Source organism: Pleurodeles waltl, chromosome 2_1 (assembly GCF_031143425.1).
Source record: "Pleurodeles waltl isolate 20211129_DDA chromosome 2_1, aPleWal1.hap1.20221129, whole genome shotgun sequence".
Classification (NCBI taxonomy): domain Eukaryota; kingdom Metazoa; phylum Chordata; class Amphibia; order Caudata; family Salamandridae; genus Pleurodeles; species Pleurodeles waltl.
Window position 1 is genome coordinate 636,649,260 of NC_090438.1, and position 27,438 is coordinate 636,676,697.

General features: G+C 42.9%; 1 protein-coding gene across 1 annotated transcript in view; it reads left to right on the top strand.

The window, feature by feature from the left end:
* HECW1 (HECT, C2 and WW domain containing E3 ubiquitin protein ligase 1) overlaps window positions 1–27,438 on the top strand; it is a 1,026,664-nt gene that overhangs the window by 919,567 nt on the left and 79,659 nt on the right. The window contains exon 22 of the mRNA XM_069216002.1: window positions 2,279–2,399. Coding sequence (XP_069072103.1) covers window positions 2,279–2,399 — 121 coding nt within the window. The remainder of the gene's footprint in view (window positions 1–2,278; window positions 2,400–27,438) is intronic.

A 27,438-nucleotide genomic window follows, 5' to 3' on the forward strand; every position in this document is an offset into this window, starting at 1 on the left:
CGACGCATAAATTATGCAAAAAACAAAGGAGAACTCTGGGAAGTTCCCAATTTTAGGTGGAGAGCTGCTCTAGTAAGGAGCACCCTGCAACACCAGCGACACTCTAGATTTGCTCACCTCAAATGTCTGCTTATCTAGCAAAGTCTTTAAGCATAGGATTAGCACAGTGCTATCCTCGCCGAGCTAGATAGTGACAAAGTCTTTTGCCATTTGTACAGCAAAATCTTTAAGCATAGGATTGACATAGTGTCATCCTTGCCGAGCTGTAAAATGACAAAAGCCATTTACCTCTCCAGGCACAGTATTACAGCTTTGGACTGGTCAAATACCATCCAAGCCAATCTGGAATGAGTAAAGCAACCCCTGACACGTGTTTCGCTCTCATTAGAGCTCTTCAGAGGAGTATAGCTTTGTCCGGACACAAGGGAGCACCCAGTATAAGTCAAACCAAAACCCTTTCAGGGATAGAGCGACGCATAAATTATGCAAAAAACAAAGGAGAACTCTGGGAAGTTCCCAATTTTAGGTGGAGAGCTGCTCTAGTAAGGAGCACCCTGCAACACCAGCGACACTCTAGATTTGCTCACCTCAAATGTCTGCTTATCTAGCAAAGTCTTTAAGCATAGGATTAGCACAGTGCTATCCTCGCCGAGCTAGATAGTGACAAAGTCTTTTACCATTTGTACAGCAAAATCTTTAAGCATAGGATTGACATAGTGTCATCCTTGCCGAGCTGTAAAATGACAAAAGCCATTTACCACTCCAGGCACAGTATTACAGCTTTGGACTGGTCAAATACCATCCAAGCCAATCTGGAATGAGTAAAGCAACCCCTGACACGTGTTTCACTCTCATTAGAGCTCTTCAGAGGAGTATAGCTTTGTCCAGACACAAGGGAGCACCCAGTATAAGTCAAACCAAAACCCTTTCAGGGATAGAGCGACGCATAAATTATGCAAAAAACAAAGGAGAACTCTGGGAAGTTCCCAATTTTAGGTGGAGAGCTGCTCTAGTAAGGAGCACCCTGCAACACCAGCGACACTCTAGATTTGCTCACCTCAAATGTCTGCTTATCTAGCAAAGTCTTTAAGCATAGGATTAGCACAGTGCTATCCTCGCCGAGCTAGATAGTGACAAAGTCTTTTGCCATTTGTACAGCAAAATCTTTAAGCATAGGATTGACATAGTGTCATCCTTGCCGAGCTGTAAAATGACAAAAGCCATTTACCACTCCAGGCACAGTATTACAGCTTTGGACTGGTCAAATACCATCCAAGCCAATCTGGAATGAGTAAAGCAACCCCTGACACGTGTTTCGCTCTCATTAGAGCTCTTCAGAGGAGTATAGCTTTGTCCAGACACAAGGGAGCACCCAGTATAAGTCAAACCAAAAATATATATATATATAGCAGGAAAATATAAGCGTTTTACAGTTAAATATAAACCAATTATACATACATACCATAAAAAAGGGTTTATACTTACCTGTAAAATACTTACATTTTTGCAGTAAAAGAATGGATGGTGAAGGGATATTCGTGATAAGAAAAAGTCATTGTAAAGACACATTTATTGTTCCAACGTCATTGTAAAGGAATTTGTGGTTAAGGCAGTCGGATTCCATCACACATCCATCAGTGCTCTAGACAATGTGTCAGTGACTGTCTTGCAGTGAAATCCACTTCTAAAGATTAGTTTTCTCACTCGCCCAGCTTACATAACTAAGATTAGTTTTCTCACTCGCCCAGCCCACATACCTTTTTTTCGTTGTCCTGCCTTCCTCTGAACTCTTTCCCATTTCCTAGGAAATATGGTATCATGGGGGGCTGTACTGTGGCAGGCTACACCATAGAAAGGCAGCTGGGATCGTCCTCTGTGTCCTGCTTCCGTATTTTGGAAAATATGGAAAGAACCACATCTCTCCTTCATAATTTTATCTTTTTCCACTGCCTGCATCTTCTGCTTCCTGGGTTCTCACTGTGAGAAGTGGGTGCGGAAGCAACCGCTGGAAATGAAACAGATCTTACATGCTTTGTAGCTAGAGTTGACTCACAAAGGCACATACCACCAGTTATTGATAAGATGTTTAGCAAAAGTGTAATAAAAAAAAAACGGCTTCAAAAAGCATTCAAGGTAACACTTTAAACGCATTATTACACCAATTTAAATTAATATAACACAAAGAAACAAATCAAATGCTATGTATCCTCTGTATGTGGAAACCCACTGAGAAGATAAATGTCTTTTTAAACGTTCTTGTTTGTGCATTCCCTGATAGGTCTGCAGCGAGCAAGTGCCAGGGCCCCATCTCCCTATAGGAGAGACTTTGAAGCCAAGCTGAGAAACTTCTACAGGAAACTGGAAGCCAAAGGATATGGACAGGGGCCAGGAAAAATAAAGTAAGTGCACATGGAAGAGAGAGACACACAAATAGAGTGTGTGTGTGTCTGTATTTTGTCTGTCTTTGTGTGTGTGTGTGTCTGTCTGCATGATTGCATTTACTCATTGGTGCTGGAAGTAGAGGTGTTGGGGAGGGTGCTGCAACACCTCGAAAATAATCATGCTGAAGTTTAGAAGTGAATGAGAAATATATATGCCTTTACATTTTTGTTGTTATCTTCTCCTCACATTTGAAGTGCATTCAAACACAGAGATCAATAGTCTGGATGTGTTTTGACAAACTGCTGTTAATTCTTATAACATGGAGATTGTTGTTTACTTTTCTTGCTCTGACTGCAAAGTCAGAGGATTTGTCAAGTGAACTATCCGACAATATTGCGTGGCTACAGGGAGTGTAAAAAGAAAGGCTGTGGAATGTCAGTTTTTTGCAAACACAAAGCAAAATAAAATACTTGTAAATTAACGGTACAAATACTTCAAAATATATCAGCAATTAGGAAAGCACAAATGAAGCACATTTTTTGTGTTTACGAAGTGTGATGGAAAGAAAGATTTTATTTGGAGCAAAATGCATCAGGACACTTTACTTTGAGATGTGTAAATGATAAATATTTGCAGAAACCCGATTTCCTCACATTAGCATTTGTGTGTTATATAGTTTTAGCCTTAAAACTGCACATCTGTTTTTAAGGTTGTGGCCGTTTCGATGGAACATGTGCTGTCAGCAAATGTATCATTGATGGTCACTCTGTGAAAATTGTCCCAGCTCTACTTAGACCCCTCACCACTCACCTCCAACTTTGCTGTCAGTAAGAAAAGCTGCTGCATGCTGCCTAATAAATCAATCAGTACTCATGCTTTTGGTGACATGTTCACTAATGATAGTTGGTGCACAGATTAGCCACTGGCTCTAACAATAACTGTCTGACATTCAGCGCTTCTGGCTGCAAATTACACACATTTTGCAGGAAATGACTGAATTGCAGGAGCCAATTACCCAATTTGTTTCTCTACTGGAATGGGTCCAAAAGATTCCCAAGGCTGATCGCAAATGTGCTGCCCTCTCTGTGCTCTTAGCTGAGAGATTAGTCACGCAGCAATAGGACGAGGCGAGGCCCCGACAAAAGGTCAATGGCTTCAGGAACTCACCTACTGTAGTGAACAAAGCGAACGGTATAGTGACTTGTTGCCTGCCTCCTCCCGGCCCAGGGATATCTGGACACCATTTCTGAATTTCTTGATTACCTCATGTGCAGAGCAGTCCGAGTAACCCTATTGGCCGTTCAAATGTATTTGTTGTTGGTTTGCCTACTTCATTTGGGGAAGGAATTGTATTAATATATTACTGAGTAATGACCAATGTGTTGCTTGCCTGGCTCTCCTGGAGCTGTTGCGCCATGCTGATACCTATACATTGTGCCTTACTTTCGTTTGTACCTCAGAAATAACAATATCAATGTAATAATACAAAAATGAACGGCACTTGGCTAGACTGATGGTGTCACATTTCCTACGACCTCTCTCAGCTAGAAATGTGTAAATTTTTATTAACTACCTGGCACACCAGCCAAACGTGCAAGAGAACTGGTCTGAGTTTTGTTAGGGTTCAAGGATATCTGTCACTCCATGTTATATAGCACATTATACCAGTGGTTATGGTGGTTAAGCATTATTATTTCTTCTTGTTTATACTTTTGAACAATTAAATCAAATACTATTATAAGCTGGTAATTCGTCCTTCCTCTTGAAATAAGCCCGTTGAAATGCTGAAAAAACTGTCTGAAATTACTATTACAATCATTCACATTGTGCTCTATGATGAAATAGATCACTAGAGCAACCAGCTCCTAACATTGCATTCTTTATTGGAATGAAATACATGTTGGATTCTTGACAATCCAGCTATAGTTCCCTTCGTTCTAAATGAACAAAATTGATTGTATCTTGAAAACTGCAATGTGAAAACATCTCTGTGTTTGCGGGTCAATGTAAAATATGGTATCACCTCCCAAAGCAAATATAATCCTACCCTTGATCAAAACAGCCTCAAGCACCTTTTGGATAAATTGTATAATGAGCGTATTCAAGAACCCATCAGAGCATCTGGCTCTCCATTTGATACATGTCCTCATTTTATTTATTCCTGCTTAGCCTCTATAATATATTAAGTCCATATTTTACTTTGATTTTCAACTTATCTTTGTCCAAAGCGGAATAGCTGGGTACATGGAAGCAAGCCTTGATTTTACCTTTGGTGAGCAATGTGGAGATCAATGTCTCCATTTTGTCTAAGTTTCGCCCAATATCTCTGCTGCCATATATGTCTAAGGTACTTGAAAGGTTATTCAATGGTCAGCTGAAATCTTTCTTGGAAAGTAACAATCTACTGGACATGTCACAAACAGGCTTCAGGGCCAGAAATAGTCCAGCCTTCTGTACAGCATCAGATTAGAAGTTGATCAGGGGAAGGCTGCGGTTTTGATCCTGTTAGACCTGTGCGCAGCCTTTGACACTGTATCTTATAGTCTGCTGATAAAGCTACATGAAACCAGACTCTACTCAAAAGCCTTGCAATGTTTTGGTTCTTTTTTTAAGGACAGAACTTAGCTCAAATGGCCACTTTTACATCTGTTCCCCATCTATTTAAATGTGGGATTCCACAGGTCTCCTCACTTAGTGCCAGATGTACAACGCGTTTTGCATGGCGCAAACTGCGAAATTCGCGGTTTGCGCCATGCAAAACGCGCATCACGATGCACATTCCCATTTTGCGAGTCGGTACCGACTCGCAAAATGGGAATGCGACTCGCAAACAGGAAGGGGTGTTCCCTTCCTATTTTCGATTCGCACCGCGATGCAGAATTGCTTTGTGACCGCGAACACGGTCGCAAAGCAATTCGCAGTTAGCACCCATGTGACGTGGGTGCTAACTCATTCGCAAAAGGGAAGGGGTCCCCAGGGGACCCCTTCCCCTTTGTGAATGTCGCCACAGATATTTTTTTAGAGCAGGCAGTGGTCCAATGGACCACTGCCTACTCTGAAAAAATGAAACCAAATAGTTTAATTTTGTCGTTTGTATTGCAACTCGTTTTCCTTTAAGGAAAACGGGCTGCAATACAAAAAAAAAACTGCTTTATTAAAAAAGCAGTCACAGACATGGTGGTCTACTGTCTCCAGCGGGCCACCATCCCTGTGAGGGTAGGGAATCGCAAGGGGGTCGCAAATTGCGACCCAACTCATTACTATTAATGAGGTGGGTCTTTGCGACCCCCTTGCAATTCGCAGATGGTGTCAGGGACACCATTCTACATATGGTTTTGCGACTTGCAAATTGCGAGTCGCAAAACCATATCTACCTACATCTGGCCCTTAGTCCCATGCTATTTAATATCTATTTCTCCTCATTAGCTGGTATCGTCAAAGCTTCGGGCTTTGAGATCTGCTCCTATGCTGACGATACTCAGCTCATTATCTCCATAGTGGAGCGATACTGGGAGACCTGGGAGAATCTCATTAGATATTTGTCAGAAGTAGCTTCATGGATGCAAGCATACTGTTTAAAGCTTAATGCCGAAAAGACGGAGATCCTACTTTTTGGTGGAACTTGTAGCCTCTGGGACAATTTGTCATGGCCAACAAACCTGGGCATCACACCAGAGCCAAAGATAGTAGCAAAGAATTTCAGATTTTTGATAGACGATTTCCTATCCATGCAGGACCAGGTAAATATTACCTGTGAAAATGCTTTGGCCTGCTCAGACTTTTACGCAAGCTCTTCCACTGGATTCTGGTTCAGTGGCGAAGAACAGTTGTCCAGGCATTGATCATGAGCAGGCTGGATTATGGCAATGGTCTATGCTTGGGAATGGCAGACTTTTTGTTATCCGTTTGCAGTCCATCCAGAATCTTGCAGCACTCATTTGCAACCGTGCCCGAAACAGCTCAGCTTTTTTTTGCTTAAATTCACTTCACTGGCTGCCAGTCCATAAGAGAGACAATTTTAAAATATTATGCCATGTCCACAAAGCATTATATGACATTGGACCAGCCATTTTACATTGTCGAGTGGATTTTTATAAGCCAGCACAAGCTTTGCGCTCAGCTAATATAGGGTTGGTCAGTGCCAAACACATTAAAAAAACTAAATGGGTGGTTGCTCTTTTGCATATTTGGTGGCCGTCCACTGGAAGTTTTTACCTGCTGACCTTTGTTCGACTTCAGACCACACCAAGTTTCGAAAGAAACTGAAGACCTGGCCATTCTCCCTACAATATAGTGCAAAATTGACTGTAATGTAGCAGGAGTTATAGCGTTGTGATATCCCTGAGGAATAAGTGTTACGCTCAATAAACAAAATAAAATATACTACTATGGGTGAAATCATATTGAGATTTGTTTTCTACTTATTGAACAATTGGTAACCCTTTAGACAGAAATGTTGGTGACAGCATTGACAGCATAAGCAGCTGGAGTGATTACGTTGAGGTAGATTGGTGGCACATGATGATTTGGAGCAGTGAGGAGCAGATCTGACACGAGCTAACACTTAAGGCGACAATCTTACAGATATTACCACATTTCAAAGATGGTTCTCAGAAAAGTGCAAACTGAGTGTGTGACACCCAAACCCTGAAGGAGAATAGCAGTATATTGATGATTGACGATGATATTGATGATAATATAGTATATGAGAAACGTCCCACAAATAAAATTTGACTTGTGCTTGGAAAGTGATGATGTAGATCCTTCAGTACAATATATTTAGGTGACACATTTAACAACAGGAAACCAAGAAAAACATAATTATCATATATACGTTTCTAAGAGTGCTAGACACGTTTTATTGGTCAGAATAGGAGATGGGAGCATTTAAGAATAGGTTTAAACTCTATGAGCGTGGATGTGACTTGGGGTTACTGTGCAAGGCCTTTCAGAGAAGTGGGCCATTGTTGCGTAGATAGCATGAGAATTCAAATAAGTGGATTATGTTGCCAATGGCGATGGTGTAGAAGTCATACATGAGCTGTCCCAGGACTCAGTCTTGGGGTGCTCCAACTGGAAGGGATGTCAGCTGATGAGATGGAAGAAACCAGTGGCTGAAGTGAGAGGACAACTACTGTAGCACGTGACCTTTAACACCAGCAATGGTGAAGTGGTTAATTGTGGCAAACACAGCAGAAAGGTCAAGCAGAAGAACAATGCTGAAGAGGAGGTTCAGGTGGGCAGAGGTGAGAATGTTGGAGGTGTTGGCAGAAATGTTTCATGGGAGTGGATTCTGTAAAAACCAGATTGTACTGTGTTTAGTAGGTTGAAGGAGGCATAGTGATTGAGCTGATTGAACCCTAGATGCTCTTAGGTGTTGGAGAAGAGAAGACGTTGGAATACTGGATGGTAGAAGAAGGTGAAAGAGGGGGCAGTATTTGGGCCTTTTAGCAAAGATGTGACAACTACAGATGAGGAGCATACTATTCCAGAGGTGGAGGAATGACTGAAGTGAGGCATGAGACAAAGAACAATGATTGATGATTATAATAGTGCTTCAACAATTTCAGGGGGACGGGCCAGATGGAGTGCAGGCAGCGCTGGTAGTAGGAAGTTAAGAATCATTTTGGCAGAAAAGCAGTGAGGCAGCCAATTCAGACTGCTTGAATGGTAGAAGGTGGAAGATTGTCACGGGGAAAGGTATGAGCCTTGAGAGGGGTTCAGACTGTATTTCTTACTTGATACTTTACGAAAAGTAGGAAGAAATGTAATTTACTTAAAGGTTATACTGACTTATTCAGACACAGGGAAGGGTGAGGAGAGAACTGATAGTAGGGCATCATTTCTGCAGTCAGTGTTTGAGGTACTGTGTTGATCTGTCATATTCAGGAATAGAGTTTAGCAAACTGAGGACCATCCTGGTTGAAAGACTCCTGGATCTGAAATTGCCTACATTTGAGTAAAGCGGTTCTCATTTGTGTAGTTAGGCTGTGGGTGGCTAGTGTAATCTTGGGATGATGGCAGAGAGCAGATATGGTGAAGGTGCAAAACTTCAGTTTTGCATAAGTGTATAATTGATTGTGGAAAAAGATGTTGGCTGATGTGGAGAGAAAGTATCATGTTTTTGTAATTAGGAATGAGTCAACAATGATTTTGGTCCTGGACAGCAAAGTCACAGAGGGGGAATCAAGGGTCAAAGTATGTATATCTAAATAGGAAATGGTCTAAGGGAGAACAGTTAATAATTGACAGAGTAGGTGAGTGAATTAGAGACTGATGTATCTAGTGGCTTGCTAGTTGCCACTGTGTGGATTACGTACTTGGAGACAATCGCAGGAAAGAGTGGGGAGAGCGTATATATTGTTAAGTGAGTGATCATCTAAAACTTGATAGTCCACAATTTATTGTTGAGCTATATTCATTTCAGTCCTTGTGAAATCACCACAGACTATAAGATGGGAAGATGACGTGACTGCCTCTAGGGTGAAGCCAGGTGATAGTACACCACAAAAGAGAAGGTAGCATATTGATTAAATGAGATGTGTTCAAAAGAGGGTGAGTGTGTCTCAGAGTTTGGAGGTGTGTGAATGAGAAATCAGTAATAGTTTGAGAGTATTGCATGCTATGTTGTTTGTGATCTTGCAGATTTGTGGAGAGAATTGTTAGGTTTTGACTTTATGGCATCTACTATAACTGTGTACTTACAGACAATTCTGTCAATAACAAAGAAGTTTTTTTGTTGTTTATAGTTTAAGCTGTTCACAGGCAATATTACACACTTATAGAGTGGTTCAAACTTCAATGTTTTGAGTGTCCTGTTGAGGCATGCAGTGTGATTACATCAGGGGTGGGCGGCAGGGAGGTGTATTAATTGTATGTGAGAATTAGTCAAGCACTGTGTGCGGATTCATATGTGATCATGGAGCCCTGTAACATTTGGGAAGACATGCTCAGAGGAGAATGAGAGTGGTATAGGGAAATAGCATTGTGACTGATGACTGGAGATTTGCAGTCTTGTGGCTTACCATGGTGAATGGACACTGATCACCTCAGGATTCAGGATAAGGAATGACAAGGGCAAAATGTACAAGGAGTACAATCTATCAAGGAAATTACACATTATGCAGGGATACAATCCACTTAAAAAGAATCGATTCTGAGGCTGAGCAGAACATGAGAAAATTAATTGACAATGTTCTCAGGGCGTGGACACCAGTACTCCCCCCACAGGTGCTCGTGTTTCTCTCTGTTACCTGTCTGCTTCTCAGCACTTCACCACCACCCCAACCCTTCTGTGTTGCTCCCTCTCGATCTGTGTCCTTTTCTTTTCTCACCACACCTGTGCCTGTGTTGCTCTCTTTTGCTCATGTGCTTGTCCCTCAGGCTCCACGATGCCCTCTCTCACCAGTGTAATTCTTTTCCACCACTCATGTTTCTCTTTCTCACTTCTGTTTTTTTCAGCCTTCCACTTTCCATGTTGCTCTCCCTCGCCAGTGTACATCCCCCTTCTCCACCGTGTTGTTCTACCTCGTATGCTTCCCCCACCCTCTGTGTTGCTAACTCCCACCTGCTCCCCTGTCTCACTCCTTTTGAGAAAGAAAATGCTCTCCATTCACTTTTTTAATTTAATCAATTTTGGATCGTTAAATAAAAAGAAAAAAAGGTACCTGCATAATTATGTAAGCATATGCGTGTGCTCACCTACAAAATGATAGAGCCACAGAGGGCAGGTTGTTTCATCTTTTTTCATTTTTTTTCCTTAGCCACACTGCAAAGCATCAGCGATGCTGTCGAGCCTCACCAAAAACCATTAGAAAAGCCAGTAGGTCCCAAATGGTGAAACTCCAGTTAATCTGTCATAAAATGTTTTACTTGATCGAGTTGCAGCAATTTGGCTTATGGACTTATAACTACATTAATATCTAGCTGATAAAAATAAGGGAAATTGGTTAAATATAAACAACAGAAAGTGATGGACACCATTAGAGGGCAATGACTATTTTCATGATGCAACTAGACTCGGCAGGAAATGTTTTTAAATTAAAGCAATTTGTTATGCCTCAAAAAACAAAAAGCCACTAACTGGATCCAACAGAAACCAATTGTAACTAGTCAATTGGACATTTTCACCACAGAGTATAGCATAATAAAGCTCTGAGCAATTGAGGGTGGCTACTGCTAAAAACATGCCAATTCGATTGGCCTTGGTTGTGGGACTCTCCCAGAGCGCCATGATCAAGCACAAGATTACCGTCCAGAGTAATGACACGGATTCTGTTTTTCAGACAAGTGTTGTCCTAGGTGAGCAATCATGTTTTCTGCTGGTTTTACAGTCCTGCCCACCATTAGTGACAAAGAAGAGCACACAGGTCACTGCGCTGCAACTGCTTGAACATAATGATTTGCTTTCGCAGCGCGGGTGCTTACCAGGCCAGCCTAATGTGTAATTTGCCCGTCTTGTCTGGTTAATTTGCCGTGAGCTGCATAATATTTTGCACAGCGTTGCTGTAAATACATATTAAAGGATTACACTGCATGCGGTGATCATCTCGTATTTTGCAACAGGTTTGTTCAAACTCTTGGCATAGAAGTTGCTTTATTTTTACCTTTAATCTTTAAGCACCTGCTAGCTGATGAGATCTTAAGGACTGACATTTATTTATGATGATGAGTATTATTAGAGTCAGACTGAGTGAATCGCTGGCTGGTTGGTCTAGAAGATTTGAGCTGTAACTAATTCAAAATCTTTTTCATAACTTTTGTATAAAATTACCTCAATGAGCCAGCAATTTGTAAAAGAATGGGTTTTCACTGCCGCAGATTCTTGGGCCACAAGGTGGGCTAACTGCTGTCTTAGTTTATAAGCCCTCCTACACAACAGAGGGTGTGCGTTTAGGGGGCATGACCTCCTTTAAGTGATATCCTGTACAACGTGTGGTCTGAATTTACAGTATGTTGGCGCGGGTGTTCGTGAGACTCAAGGCTGCATTTTGCGGAACAACGAGGCTCCAACAGCAGTGTCAAGCAACTTTCATATATAAAAACTTTTCTTTACACAGGAAGTGAGCTTGTGCACAGCATTAAATTCCTTTTATCATATTTACAACAACGATATGGAAACTATTCACACCAAATGAACAGATGGTCTGGGAGTATAGGTAGACTTTATCACATAATTTCACAGTCATATACAGCTTCAACACATCTGATTCCCACAACAACCCTCCCAAATTTAAAAGCATATATCAACAAATTCATTATTCCCATAGCAACAAAAAATACTTAATTTTGGGATTAAAATTTGGAATCAAGTCATACACATTTCACCATCTGTTGAATCTGTAACACTAATTCTTCAATGACTTCTCATTTCCCAATCATTATCCATACATCGACTGTCATGTTATAGTTTCGGATAGGTTACTTCATCAGGATAACAGATATAATGACTGGCATTCATTCCTTCAATGAAGAGGTGGCACAGATGTGTCTAAAAAAATATCAAATCTACCTAAACCAACACAACTTGCAAATAGTCCCTCACTACCTATCATCCTTCACCAATTTAAGCATATTTATCTTTAATATTTTCCTTCACTCTTATTGTAACCATGGTACATTCCATCGTTTACACTGGTGGCTGAAATATCATTCAGCGTTTTAGCACTCTCATTAATCATATCTGAGATCCACCTATCCACTATCTGTACTAATGAATCAAATCACAAGCAAAGAGGTGGATGACATTCTTACTCCACACCACACCATCTTCAATGGTTTCATGCACTCTAAATTATCAAACACCTTGATCTAAATACACTACAATTGCATGAAACAGGTTTTAATTAATCATGAAATAGTTCAACTCATTGTCACAAACCCGCATCAAAAACAATTCTCACACTTCTCACCTAAAATTTGCTGTCCCTCGCAGACAGGACAGGGGTCCTCAACACTCTATCCAAATCCAAAATGTTCTTCAAAAACCACACACCTCAGAGGACTTTGTAACAATCAAGCTGTTTGAGAATTTAGAGTGGGCGGGAGCAGCACAAACGCCAGTAGGAATTCACACAAAGCCAGCGTGAACCAACTGTGGTTGAAACCATAAAGTTAGAAGGAAACCAAGCACATACAAGGGGCAAGTGGAATACTGTGCGGTATGCCTACTCTTAAGAAGTGCAAAATTACACATCTTATGCAGCTTACCCTTAGGTCGTTCTCCTCAAGTTAAAAACAATACTAGATGATTTACGTCATGTACAATTCTTATTTGTCACTGCTCGATCACCCTGATGCTGTACTACAACTTTTAGCCTTGCTGTAACAAATTTAGAGAAAATGTTGACAATGACATCATCAGCACGCAACTCTCTGTAGACTGGACAGACAGCAGTTTTGCCTCATTCGTGCAGTGCTGTGCTGCAGTTTTTCATGCAGTGCTGTGCTGCAGTTTTTCATGCAGCGCTCCATACAGTGAGCAACAGTAAATCTAAGTCTACTATTTGTGTGCATTCGCTTAGCTCTGTAGCTTGAGGTAGAGAGTAGTTCACTCACTAATAAGAAAGAAGATAACACAATAACTCCCTGTCTTGGTACTGTATAAAGCTTCTGATAGATCTTGTCTGGGTCTACAACCTGTGTACCACGCTAGAAAGTTTTCTTCGCTTGGCCCTCACATATTTCTTACAAAAGATGTCGAAGTTACACATTATTCGTCTTTTAAGTGAATAATTGAGACTACCACAATACTTTAGGTGACATATACTCCTCTTATCTCTGTTATGCACACAAGTGAAATCTGGCGTACCTTCCCCTCGTGCGGCCGAGTGTCCTTCAAGGAAAAGCTTTGACAGTAGTGCACTTGCATACAAAGCGCTGAGAATAGGAGATGAGAGAGAGTGTGACAACAAAAGTTGTTTTGTTATGTGGGTCAAGTACGTTAAAAATTACCCTTGGGTATAGAAGGGAAAGCAGGAATCCTCATGAACATGGCGAAGGCCAGTAATAGGAAACCGTGCTTACTTAATGAAATCCTTTCTCACCACTAGATTGCATCACTTTTGGCTTTGGGCCTAATTGACCTATGTGAACACTGCTGTTTGACCCAAAGCCCCATTCTGTCCACATCTGAGAGCAAAACTGCGTGCAAACTTATGTACGCCGTCGGCTGCAGAAGGGAGAGGTATCCCTGTAAAGCTCTTTAGCTTCGAACTCAAGAGCAGGCGGTATCTCCCTCAGTATAAGGTTCCTGAAAGACACGGGAACCTTTCTTCCAACTTGATCCACAGGCCCCAGAGCAGCTCCTCCGCTGTCACCCGATAGTTTAGAAAGCAATGCTTGGCGCAGGGAAAGTTGACTTCTATGCCGTGCGAGCCAGGGTCCACGGAATACGGTTTCTTCCGTGACCCCGTCTTCCCCTGTGGAAGCCGCCATTATCCGAACCCAATCCTCCGCATTTCAAGGATATCATGCATGGCGTGACCGCTCCAACCACCTTGTGCTGTTGTTTTATGGGCGCCGTGACCGTGGGACGCGCAGTGCCCAGCGTGGCACCCCGTTGACATTCCGCAGAGCTGTATGAAGTAATACTGTTGCCCGGGCTTGGCACGCATAAGTCTTACTGGAATACAAAAAAACACTCGTACCGCGCGAGGCGTGACTGAATTTTTCCACATTACAGTTTTACGAGGAGGGTACATCAAGGTGACGACGTTTATCGCCCTGCCAGGTCACAACCCTCGCTTAACAAGGGGGGGCTTAGCCCGCTGCGGTCTGTAACTAATGCGGCGGGAGAATAAGGGGCGCGAGGAAGCTTCAGGGCCTTGGCTATTTATTAGAGGCCATCAAGTAAACCAAGGAATGTAATGTTTTTTCAGTTCGCACCTGTTCCAGTTTGGGAGTCAGTTTTGGGAAGGGGGCGAGAAGATGCAAAGGATTTCACTGAGGCATTGTGCGAACCAAAGGTCACACTCTTAGCAGATTTCTTTCATAATCTAGAAAAAGTCAGACGTTCTTTTTGTTTAAATTGCTAACTGTGTGAACACTTTCAAAGAAAACAAATGGCAGTTTGTAGATCAAAGGCTCTCACTCATTCTGTAACCCTTTACAGAATGAGTTAAGAGCCCTAGGAGATTTGTGGTAACTTCGTTTGGTTTCTTCCACCTAGAGATCCCACCTGCTACTAGCAGGTGAAGTCTATGAGAGAAATACCTGGAACGGAATGAGGAACAACCAGGGAATATAGAACAAAAAATACAAACCCTTTAGTAATTCATAATTTCTAAGAATACCTCCTCCCCCTTTAATCGCACACGTAACAACTGGTAAATTTGTAGCCCCCCCCCCCCAGAGTTACTGATGCCTTCATATTGGTAAATCCAGGGTGTGGAGTTACCGACCAAGGACCTCGTAATGAGGCAATATGTTCTTATGATGCCTTCACATTTTTCAGTTTTATTGTTTGTTTTACGTAGTACCAAGATTATTTTTCTGTCAGATATTTACAGAGTGCAAGAGTGGTGAAACAGGCCGAGAAACTCGCCAAAACCGCCATAGAGGAAGAAAGCACGAGCCTGCAAGAATGAGATAAGGGGGCAGGGAGTGTCTGGTAGTTAAAGTGGCACAAGGTTCTTTTAAGACTGTCAGCCTTAGTTTTCTTCCCGCTGAGAGTTTGTGAGCAGAGCAGAGCTCTTCAGCACTGGTTTTATTCATGCAAAACATTGAAAAAGACTACTGAGAACATTCACGATAAAGCACGTCAGCAGTACACGGGCCACACTCTAAATTACCTACTTAAATATCTGTTTCCCTCCAAGTCAAATGTACAAGGATCAGAAAAAGCCAGAAAAGGCCAAATCGAGATGTTGAAGCCATATTAGAAAGATCATTTTAATACTATGGATTTTAAAAACACTATAGTTGCCTACCTGGGAAACAGTGACTCCTCACGTTTCACTCTTGTACGGTTCCTCAAAGGAATCTACCTAATGGAGATAAAAGCTCCGCACCCAGTGCCAGCAAGCAAAATCCACACAAGCCTGGATGGCACAAAGCTTATGCAAAACAATAACAAGGATTCTGGGATCCTCCCACTTCAGGTGATAACCCACCCATCATACAAACTTGCCTTCATAAAGCTTCATTTGTAGTTGCATGGAAATAACTGGTGTGAAAGGAGACCTGTTATGCCACAGGTCTTGACCTCCGTGTTACCCCTAGAATACTGTTCGCCCAAACAGTGTCTCACAGGTAAGACCTGGGGTTAACTGCACAGGAAAAAACGGGGCACATTTACTGAACGTTCAAGCAATGCAGGACAGCAAGCGAAATTGTCCCCATTGTGTTGTGCAACAGGGAGAGAGCAGCAATGCTCCATAGTTACAAAGCTATGGAGCATTTCTTCTCTCTCCTAGCACTGTTGCACTGTGTGCAGCCTAGCGCCAATGCTGGCACCCTTGTGCCATAGTGAAAGGTGCCTGCATTACAGGCAGTATTGTTTTTGTGCAGGAAGGAATGCCTTCCTGCACAAAAACAATTCTTAGAGGCTTTTTATTCTTTCTATGTGTGCTGCAGAATGGAAAGAGGAAATAATGAGGAGAAATAAAGATAATTCTCCTCATTATGCCTCACTTGGGAAGGCGTAGCATTTTAACACATTCCCAGGTGTACACGTCTTTGTAAATCTGGCAATGCACCAGAATCCATGGATGTATGCACAGGAATGCCCATGGCCAACCCATGCAATTCCTCCCAATTTGAAATGTAACATAACGCAGTGCAATCACCTACCTTGTGTTCAATATGTCAATAAGTTTATTGTTTTGAGTCAATAAAAACCATTTCACAATAAATAAGACCTTACAGAAAAACTACGAAATAAAGCAAGCACAGAACTTACACATTAAAAAGAATCGTAAGATAAAAGAAGAAATTAATTAGCAAGGCTGTATTACCTTCAATTGGTCTCAGGTGCATCCCAATCGTAATGTACCTGCTACCCTTTGTCTTATATATGCTCAGGTTCCGTAAAATAATGAGATACCTACTGCTCCAATCTCCCCATTTACCCCACACCAGATGCTCACTCCAGGGGGAACCCAAATGCATTCTGCCATTTCCTTGTAAGTTCTTTCTTAGTTTAAAAGGGGGCAATGGTAGAAGGAGCCTTATAAGGTGTTTTGTGCAAATATTTAGCCCAACCTCTCTGGCTTAAAGAGATCTGGCATAATCGTCATTGAGTAAATTGCTTTATGCGAGTCACCCTAAAGTAGATCACATTCTAACTTATCCTGACCTCTCAACCTTTTAGGTGAGTTGGCAGAATTCTTTGTTGGATACATGTGGAGATAGTTGTAGTGTGGTTATGAGAGCTGTTGAGGGCGTGTTAACTCCATGGGATATCAGAGGTGTTGGTCATATCGTACTTGTCACACTTCGCTAGCAACCATCCCAGCGGGTAGTTATAATCACTAATGACCATGGGCACTCCCTCGGGCACCTTCAACCCAACTCCCCCTTGAAGACCTTGTAAACCCATTCAGACCTGATGAGCATAGTAGTCAGTTATCAACTTTTGTACTGTCCTGGGAGCTCGCGCATTGGGCACTTGCAAGCGCAACAAGGCTCTGAGTTGATATATAAATTTCCACACCTTGCTAGGACACAGACTGACCTGAGAAAAGCAGAGCGCTAATGCTTCTTGGCAGGAACGAATGACTTGCACTAGGATTGGTTTCAGCAATCTCCTTCTGGGTTGATCTAACTTGGGGCCTCAGCACAGGAGATGCAACCAGGATTCGTGTTTGTAATCACAGGGTCTACAGGCTCTGCCCCCACCCTGAGGGGCCCATGCTGGATTAAATTCTTTCACTGGTAAGCATAAGAGTTTCATATACAGAATCGTTCTGCGGGCCTTTCCTTTATTGTTTCCAAAAGATAATGTTTTTAAACTGAACATGCACTTTATTGAGGGCTTCTGCATCGTTGCTTAGATGCCAGTTGCCCTGCTGTGACTGGAGAAGGGGATCAAATCACTGTCGGGCAGGAGGAGCCTGTCAGAGCTTCCCGGCTGTTTCATGGGAGAAGCAGTGCAGACGCGTGCAGCGGCTGCACTGCTGGCATGCCAACGACAAGCCCGCCTGCGCCCTTCCGCGCCGGGACGAGGCAACGGGCCAGGAACTCTGCCCCGTCTAGACTCCTTAAGATAGCTTCTTTAGCTGCAACACTGTGTGCTCTTAGAACCCCTGCGCTGCTGATTAATGCACATAAGTGGGCACCAGACGAGCTGCTTCACCACTGCAAGGTATGCGGCTATGCTACAGAGCCCGTCATCTCAGACCCTCCTCAAGTGTTAGAATACAAGCTGTTTAGTATTAATTGCTGCTCCCTGGTTAAAGATCATGCTAATATCTTAGACTTCATCCAGGACAATACTCCAGATGGCTTGTTTCTTAGTGAAACCTGGCTACGCCTGCACGTGGTTGAGGAACCTGCTTTAGCTTGGCCTCTGGGCTACCATCTAAAGGACATCAACAGGACAAGCCGTAGAGGGGGTGGCCTTGCCGTGATTTATCAAAACAGTCATGCCTGTAGCCTATCTCAGTGTTACATTCCAGACTGTGAAAGCACTCTTCTAAAACATTTTTAAACAGTAACTTCACTTTATCAGAGCTCCCCTAGTTACTGTCCTCCTGGCCTTTCTAAGGCTTTTAGGGAGGCTCTGAGCAGTGTTATTGACCCGCTGACCATTAAGTAAGCTAACTTCAATGTATTAGGTGACCTTAACCTTCATTGTGATTTTACCGATAATGGCAATGCCACTAATCTCTTAAATGACTTCACTGCTTTGCAATTAACTTAGTTACTTTCAGGTGCCACACATTCAGCTGGTCACCTCTTAGATCCAGTTATTTCCAACCTTAGCTCACTACAAACGAATACCCCGCTCCCCATGGTCTGGACTGACCATTTTATGATTCCTCTGACCATTTGCCTGCCACATCAAACCCAAGTACACGCTCTTGACCAGATTAGGAAACGCCCTTGGCACAATCTTGATAATAAAAAATTTGGGAACTTTATCCAATCAAACGGCCTATAGTCTGATTCTAATGCAGAGACAGCTCACAACAATTTTCAATCCTGGCTTAGCTCAGCCTCAGATATTATTTTAGCCACCAAACAGCCCTCAAATAGGAAAAAGCCTGCTGCTCTCTGGTTTAACGAAACCCTCACTGCAGTTAAGAAGCAATGTAAGGCTTTAGAGTGCTCTTGGAGGAAGGCCTATGATCCCCTTCTAAAAGTTCAATACAGGACAGCCATTATATCCTACCACAAATTAATTTCTATAACAACGGCTGACTATTTAGCTGATAAAATCAAAATAGCACCAACCCTACCAAATACAGTTTTATGCTATTAAACAACCTTTTAAACCAGTTCTTTCAGCTACTGTTACATCCAATATACATTGAGAGAAGTTAGCAAACTAGTCGGTCAGCAAGACATTTATATATATTTATACACAGTTTCCCTTAGTCATTTCTACCACTAAGTTAGAGGACATAACATCATTTGAGGACATCAACTCCACACATGCACTCAATTCTTTTCCTCTCTTAGATTTGTCGGAGCTGACTATCGTCTGTTGTAATGTCAAATCTGGGTCTCCTGCAGACCCTTTAAAATCCGATTTGTTTTTCAAGCTCGCAAACCCCCTCCTCCCACTCTGCTTACAAGTTATAAATCTTTCTCTGACCTCAGCTCAGGTACCTGGTAAGTGGAAACATGCTAAGGTCATTCCCCTCTTGAAGAATCCATCTCTAGATGCCTCCAAACCAGAAGACATCTGCCCTATTTTGCTCCTGCCTTTCTTAGCGAAGGTTACAGAGAAGCACGTGAACAGCATTTTGGCAAAATATCTGGATGACAAACATATTCTGGACAAGGCACAGCACAGAATCTGCACTTCTTACAGTCAATGAGCAACTCTGCTGTGCCCTAGAGGAAGGCCGTACATCTGTTCTGACCTTGCTTGATTTGAGTGCCGCTTTTGATATGGTGTCTCATAAAATTCTAATACAGCGCCTACAGAGCATCAGCATAGGCGGGACGGCACTGTCCTGGTTCACTTCCTTTCTATCCGAATGCCCTTTTCAGGTTATCTCCCCTCCTTTTAGTTCCGATACACATATTTTACAACATTGTGTTCCACAGGGGTCCACACTATGCCTTACACTGTTCAACATGTATATCCAGCCACTAGCACAGGTCACTGAATCTACCAGAATGACGTTAATATCATATGCTGATGATACGCAGCTTGTGCTCTCCCTTACAGATAATCCCTCACTTGACCACGCCAACTTCCAAAAACGATTGCTAGCGATGGCAGAGTGGATGAATGGAAATTGTCTGCGCCTGAACACTAATAAAATGGAAGTACACATTTTAGGCAAAGATACCCCCCTTTGGAGTGATTACTGGTGGCCTACCCCCGTTAGGGCTTCCCCCACACCTAAACCTTCTGTAAAAAAAGTAGATGTCATCGAACACTGACCTTTGAGGCCCAGGCCAGATCGGTCACTGGCACCTGCATCATGCTCCTGAGGAGTCTTAAACCTATTCTTGTTTTTTTTTATTCCAGTATGAAACTGACTATTGTCCAGGAGGTAGCTCTATCCCGGTTGGATTACTGTAACATCCTGTACTTAGGAGACAACAGGTCAGTTATTAGAAGACATCAGCTGGTCCAAAATTCAGCAGCCAGGCTTCTATTCTTGCCCTCAAAGTTCTGTTCTATGTCTATGCTTTTGTATAAATTACATTGGCTTCCAGTGGAGAAGTGCATATATTTTAAGGCCTTGTGCATAGTCCATAAAATTCTGTATTCACAGGGGGCTCCTATTTTGTCTAAACTAGTTCTTCCAAATCAGCCCTCCCGCCCCCTGCGCTCACCGGATCTTAATCTGGCTGAGGTTTCTTGCGACAGGCGAGTAAGAGCCAGAATCCGCTCCTTTTGAGCAAAGTCCCCTGTTGCCTCAAATTCACTACCTTTTTACATCAGGAACACTGAGAACCACCTGTGTTTTAGGAAGATTTTAAATACTTGGCTTTTTTCTCTTTAGCACTTTGCAGGGTACTACTCTTCACTTTTAGCAAGCCAATCTTCCCCCATTCAGACTCAGCGCTGGGAAGCCCCATTGCTGCAGAAGCCATGCACATTATAAATCTCTTAACAAATCTCTTAACATAACATTGTTGAGGTTTCCCCTCCAAGTAGGACTTATTAAGTGGGAGTAGTGTAGGCAAGTTCTTTATTAAGGTTAAATTCTGGACTCTTGAAGTTGTTTTCACCTGCCTTTTTATAGTCTGTTTCCAGGCTATGTAAGGAAATTCCCCATTCTTAAACACCAATTTTTCTATTTGGAGGGGCATAATGGCGTTGTGCAGGTACCAGTGCCAGGGACTGCCTTGTATCTCAAAGATTACTTTCGGGTGGGCTTTTAGTGAGTTGGTGGGTGCTTTTAGGACCCTGACAGGTTTTTTCAGGGTGTCTGATTTGCAGAATAATACTTGTTTGGCTGCCCCAAATTCCAGTCTGAGTCTTGATCAACAGATGTAGTGTGGTTGCCGGGATATTTACCTGAGCTCTGTGCAGTGAATAAAACCCAAGGCTGGTGCACAAGACCCAGGAAAGGCTGATGTCCATACTGCAAAGCAGAGAGAAGGGTTGTAGATGGATGTTATGTTTAGAATTTTCCTGAAACCAAACTCCCAGATAATTGTATTTCCTTGTCGTATTAATGGTCTTATTCCCAGTATGCCAGGTGAGGTGTTTCTTGTTCTTACATCTTCCAAAGATTGTATTGTATCGTAATCGTATTTATAAAGCGCTTACTACCCCTGACGAGGCGTTGAAGCGCTTTTCGGTGAGTAGCACGCTACTCTGGAACCCACCAAGAATTAGTGATGGATTAGTATCGGAAATAATGAGTACAGTTTTAGTATTATTATGAGTTCATTTGAGCCGCCGAAATGAGAGTTTGTTAGTTAGATTGACTAGAGTAATGGAGGGGTGGAGGAGGAAAGAAATCCAGAAGTATTAATTGGGAGTATATCCTTTATTTACTCAACCCAAAGGCTTGGGATGAGTAAAGGGGGATGGAGGAGGGAAGAGTATGTGAAAGGGTTAGGGAGAGCATAGTAGCAGGGTGAGATAAATGCGGGAGAACTTAGTAGGGTTGTGTGGGAGGTCACGGTAGTAGAGTGAGGTTTGGTGAGTTAGATGTGGAAGCGGAGGGAAGTGCTTAGGCAGAGTTATTGAGGAGGTGAAAGTAGTAGAAAGGATTTGGGATGAGTCAGAGTGAGAATGGAGGATAGTTTGATAGAGACATGACATATGATGATGGGTGGATAAGTGTGATAAGATGAGAGCAGGAATTCATCAATATCTAGTATAACAACCCACCCAGGAGCCATGCAATGACCCACGGACATGCCAAGCACAGAGACAACATATACACACATATATATATATATATATATATATATATATATATATATATATATATACACATACACACATACAAACACATGAATACACACACATATGCACATACAATACATAATTAGATTCATGGGTAAAATATACTTAGTCAAACAGGTTTAAAGAGTATGTGTGTATTTTATTGTTATGACATAGTAGCGATACATATTTTCTAAAGAACTATACATAACTAGAAATATACACATAATCTGAAAAATATTTATCAACATAGGCATATGTAGTACATAGTTGTTTGAATATGGTGGTTATGAAGGAAGGAGACAGCTCTTGAGTAGTTTTCTGAAGACAAGAAAGTTATCTGTGGCTCTTATAGTTGGGGGTAATGAATTCCATAGTTTGGCTGCTTGAACGGAGAAGGATGTACCACCTATAGTCTTTTTCTTGTATGGTGGTGTTCTAAGGCGGGGTGCCTATCAAAGATGACCACTTTAGTCTTGCACTGATCTACCCTGAAGTAGGTGTTTAGATTGTTCAATGCCCTCTGGATGCCTACTTTAGTGTGATCCAATATTATGATGTCATTAGCGTATTGGATGATGTGAAGTGTGACTGGGCCCAGCTCAGGAAGGACAAGACTGCCACCTTCCATGGCAGTTCCCAAATCTGCTGTGTATAAATTTAACAAGAAAGGAGCAAGAACACAGCCTTTCTTTGGGTCCTGATAAGCCAGAATTTTAGGGGAGACAGTATTGGAGCTGTTTTTTTTTCTGTGACCAGGGCCTTGTGTATAGTGAGGTTATTGCTCTTCGTAGTTTTGAAAGTACACCCAGCGCCTCTAGTTTCCACCATAATGTAGGCCGTCAACTCCGTTGAATGCTGTTCTGTAATCTATGAAGCAGCAAAAGAGAAGGGGTTTATTTCTGTGTGCAGCTCGGTAGCTCAAATAAGCAAGTGCTGTAATATTGTTGATTGTAGATGCAGAAGCCCGAAGCCTGAAGGACAGTCCGGAAGAAAGGTAGGACTTCGTGTTCACTAGCCCAGGACTCCAGAAGTTTCAGTAGTACTCAGGCAAAAGTGTTTGTCTCAAGATCCAGAAGTGCGATGAGGCGGTAATTTGCTGGATTTGTCTGGTCCCCTTTTTACATTTTTACTTTTTGATAGGTATGCATGATTAGAGAGGGAAGCTAATCGCCTTGCTCCTGTGTCCAGGGCACACTTAAGTGCACTGGCTTGGAGGCCTTTGGGATCATTACCATTAATGTTCTGCGGACTGAAGCAATGGAAATTACATTCAGGGAGGAGCTCTGGTTTGAAGCTTCAACCCCACATTTAGCAGCTCGGATGGAGGTGTAGACTGATTTGTATATATTTCCTCCACATATGTTATCCAAGCTCCTTCTGAAACCACGTTGTCCCTTTTGCCTTTGGTATTTTTTACTTTGTTGGTGGAATCCCAGAAACTGGCCTGATTTTAATCCTTCAACAGCTGGAATATCGTTACGCACTCTTTTTGGTGGGGGCCCACTTTTGTTCCAATGTGATTTATTTTGTGCAATTTGCCTAACATTTTAACTGTTGCAGTTGTCCTGGCTGTGGGATTGTGTTTTTGTTATGCAAGTCACTTCTGAATGGTCTTTTCAAGGAGACAATTGCTTTATTGTTCTGGAGTTGGGGGTTTCCCTGCTCTTTGTGCTTTAGTCTGGTTTTTGTGTTGTGGTGATGTAGCAGGGAGGCTCTCAGCTCTCCTATCATAGTCCCATTTCTGAAGCATGCTCACTTGACCATTGTTAGTACTTTCAGAGATCTGTTTTTACCAGCCACATCGTCACCTTAGGTCGTCATCTTAGGTATGTCTTCTAGACTGCATTTAATTCTCCTGACAAGTTTAGCTGATTCAGCCCTTTTTGAAAAGCCCATGATATTACGTCTGTCTGCCTGTGCTGCCGTTATCACCAGGGTATTATCACCAGGGTAAGACTCAGGGGGCAGTAGTCACTTTTTGGTCGGTTAGAAATCTCCAAATTAGCAAGTCGGTCTACTAGAGGCTCTGTAATAAAGATGTAGTCAGTTGTTGAAATCCCCTTAAAATGTGTTTTGGGGGAGTGGAGGTATTGACATTGCTATATTTGTGCCTACCAACAATGTTGAGCCGAAGACAGTTTGTATGTTGTTAAAAAGTCTTTCATTCTGTCTCGTTCTTTTAACTCTATTGGAGGCTCGTTTGAGTTTCTAAGGCTCGAATGTTAAAGTCATCCAACAGCATGATTTTGTGGGTTGAGATATCTGTAAGGAGTTCTTCTTCGCAGTCACAAAGCTCCTCTACCATGAGAGCCTTTCTGTTTTTGATGCACTGCGATAGCAGTTAAAAAGCAGGAGGGGTGCTATTTTTTGGTTGATTTCCGCGCCTGTTATTAAAAGTGCTTGTAGTGCTGGAGAATTACGTTTGATGGGAATGACCTATTATTTGCATGACTGTTTAACAAACATAAATAAGCACCCTGATTGGGGGGGGGAGGGGCAAAGAGGCTGGTACGGGTGGCCGATTTGAAAATTTTGTGAAATGCACGAATAACTGATGCAGTAAGGGCCCAAGTCTCCTGCAGGCAGAGGTCACGTTTATCTAGATAGGTTAACGCTTGTTTACGTGAGACGATGGAAATAAGGCCAGCCACATTCCACGATGTTATTGTGAGGTGGAGTGCACTGTTGCCTTTTAGTGATACTGATCTATGTCCCCCCATGATGGGTGTGTGCACCTTTCCCGTTATTATATTAATTCACAGTTCTATCGCAGCTCACCTTTCTTTGATTTTGTGCACATGATACTAATAAGGTGGCTCCATCTGTGGGTCCTCTAGGGGTTCTATCTTAATTCCCTCCAATAACACCCATTAGAATATGCTTTTAATTGAGCTGGATTAACTGCAGGGTAAAAGCACATGTGGGTACTTTGGTGGATGCTGCTTTAAGAGCTCTATACCCCAGCCTTCAAAGATTCTTTGTACCCCCAGAATGGCACCTCTGTGTTATGCCCTCTTCCAGATTGTTACGGTGGCCTCCTTGGTTTCATATTGTAACCTATGACCGAACTTAGCCCATGCCAGGTCATCTGAGGTGAGACTTTTCAGTGAGAGAATGTGTTGGAATAATCATAATAGGCTTCCTCTGTTTACCGTATCGAAGTGGTCCTTTGGGCTGAAGTGGGGGATAAAGATCAGCACAAAGCCCTCCTGAGGCTCTACAAATTCTGGCCTGCGTGGGATAGGAAATAGGGACTATGGCCCTCTTAGACTGGTATGCTCAGGGGTCTAGCATCAGCTAGAGGGTGTCATTTGCTGTCTAGAAGGGGCTCAACAAGGAGGAGTGTCTGGCGAGGGTCATCGATCCATTGGTCAAATTGGAAGACGCTGCCAAATGAAAGTGCCTCCTGGGAAGACTCTCTGGTCACTTGACTGTGTTGGGGCTTACTTATTGTGTTGAAGTCCACATGGACCTCAGGGGAGTCCTTGGCCCTTTGTACCATTTGGTTGCTGCTGCAGTCAGAGAGGGATTTAGCGGTGTTCAGATCCCTTTCCGACGCCCCAGTCCTTCCAGATCATTGACCATGTTGTAACTTATTTGTTGGGTTAATGTACGGGTCACCTTACTGTGTGAACATATCCACTGATTGTTTCCCCGGAGCTAATGGTTCTGTGGGACCACTCAAAGAGGCAGACGGACTGAGTGCATTTAACTGCAGACCCCCGTTCTGGAATTCGTTCTGGCTGCCCTTTAGTGAGATTCCCGCTGGTGTGCACTTGATCGCGTCTTCTGTTTGTAATTCATATGTGCTTGACCCAGTCAGGCCATCTCTTTGTTTTGTTGCCTGTTGCACCTCATTCAAGAGATTGGGCATGATTACGACTTTGGCGAAGGGGATTACTCCGTCTCAATTGTGACGGATATCCCTCCCGCCGTATGACGAGTTCTATAGGATGTAATGGACTGATAATTTGGCGGGCGGGACATCTGTCACATTTGGGACGGAGAAATCCCCTCCGCCAAAGTCGTAATCATGCCCATTGTCTTGTGTAACTGCCATACTTGACTTTGTATGTGGTACAAAGATAGAGTAGAGCTTCTTAGGACTAAGCCCTGGGTTGTTTAATGTCCCTAAGGTCAGGGGTCACCTCTTTAGAATGCGCTGTTTTTTTCTGTTTTTCTGTTTCTTTTTTGCTCTCATAGACAGAGCGGTATTTGCTGTTGGGAGTGAGAGCCCCAAGTTAGCTGTAGGCTTGTGTGCTGCACCTTTTCCTGATGTAATATTCTCCGATGGGTCTGAGTGGGGCAGATCTTGAGCAGCACAAAGGGAGCATTAAGGCGGGTTGATTGTCTCCCTTGATGTTCTCATTGATGACCCGTTTACTTAACCTGTTTTTAGAATCCAGTTTGTTGTATTAATAAGTCTATTTGCAACTCCATTTTTGGTGATTGCCATAAAAGCACCCTGGCTCACTTTTCTTGCAGGATGTTGATGGTAGCCAAGGAGGGACTAGTTGCGAAGGGTGCTGGGGCCTGAGTTGGCCATGTGGTTCTGTTGGATTGAGGTCTGCTGAAGATAGGTGTTTGAGCTGGAGTCTCTTCAATTTGGGCCTCAGCTGTAGATAGAAACTAGTCTGAGAAGTTTCCCATTTCTGGGCCTGTTAGACTTTCCCTTTCTGTCCCTCTAATTGGAGATGATAGGATAACTCTAGTGGGCGTAGCAGGTTCCTGATTTTGTGACTGTGATTTGGCCTTGGACCAGAGGGGGCTTGCATGCACCTGGGCATCCACTGTTTGCTTATTTTGCCAGACGTCTGCTGGTGAAACACCCGTGGAGGCCGGCCTAATGGAAGCAGTAACTTCAGACTATCCTTGTCAGCTCTCTGCAAGAATATGACCCACAGGTCTTTTGACCTTTGGGAGATGTGGCATCTTGACTGGTAGCACCAGGGCTCATATGCAGATTAGTTGAGGACAGTGTGGCAATACTTTCAGGCCCTATTATATTCTTGCACTAATTTTGTAGAAGTATTCACTTATCGACCCTTTCAGCCCTTTTGGGACAGGTGTTTTAGTCATAGGTGTTCCGCTTTGATGTCTGCCTTTTGATTCCAGGTCGGCTGTCCCTTGGATAAGTGATATCTGGAAGTCTTCTGGGAAGGTGGATGATGAGCAGGGGTCCTCTGCTTGGGCTTTTTCGGCAGCAGAGTTTTCTGTCCCTTTTAGGCATTTTAACTTATATCTTGATTTCTTGATTGTCCTTGTGTTCTTATTCCCCTTGGGAGCCTGTATTTCAACTTAGGTTGAGTGTTAAGGCACTGAGTGGTTCTATATGGCGTTGTGTCATGAAGGGATTGAGCGGGAGCGCACCAGGCTACCCACAAGCCTCACCCAGACCTTGCTGTGCCGCCCCATGGGATCTGGGCTCGCACTTGCAGTGAAAGTGTGCAATCACCAGCTCATCCCCTCGTACACCAACACTAAAATGACTCCTTCCCTTCTGTCTTCTTGGTTCTTAGTCCATG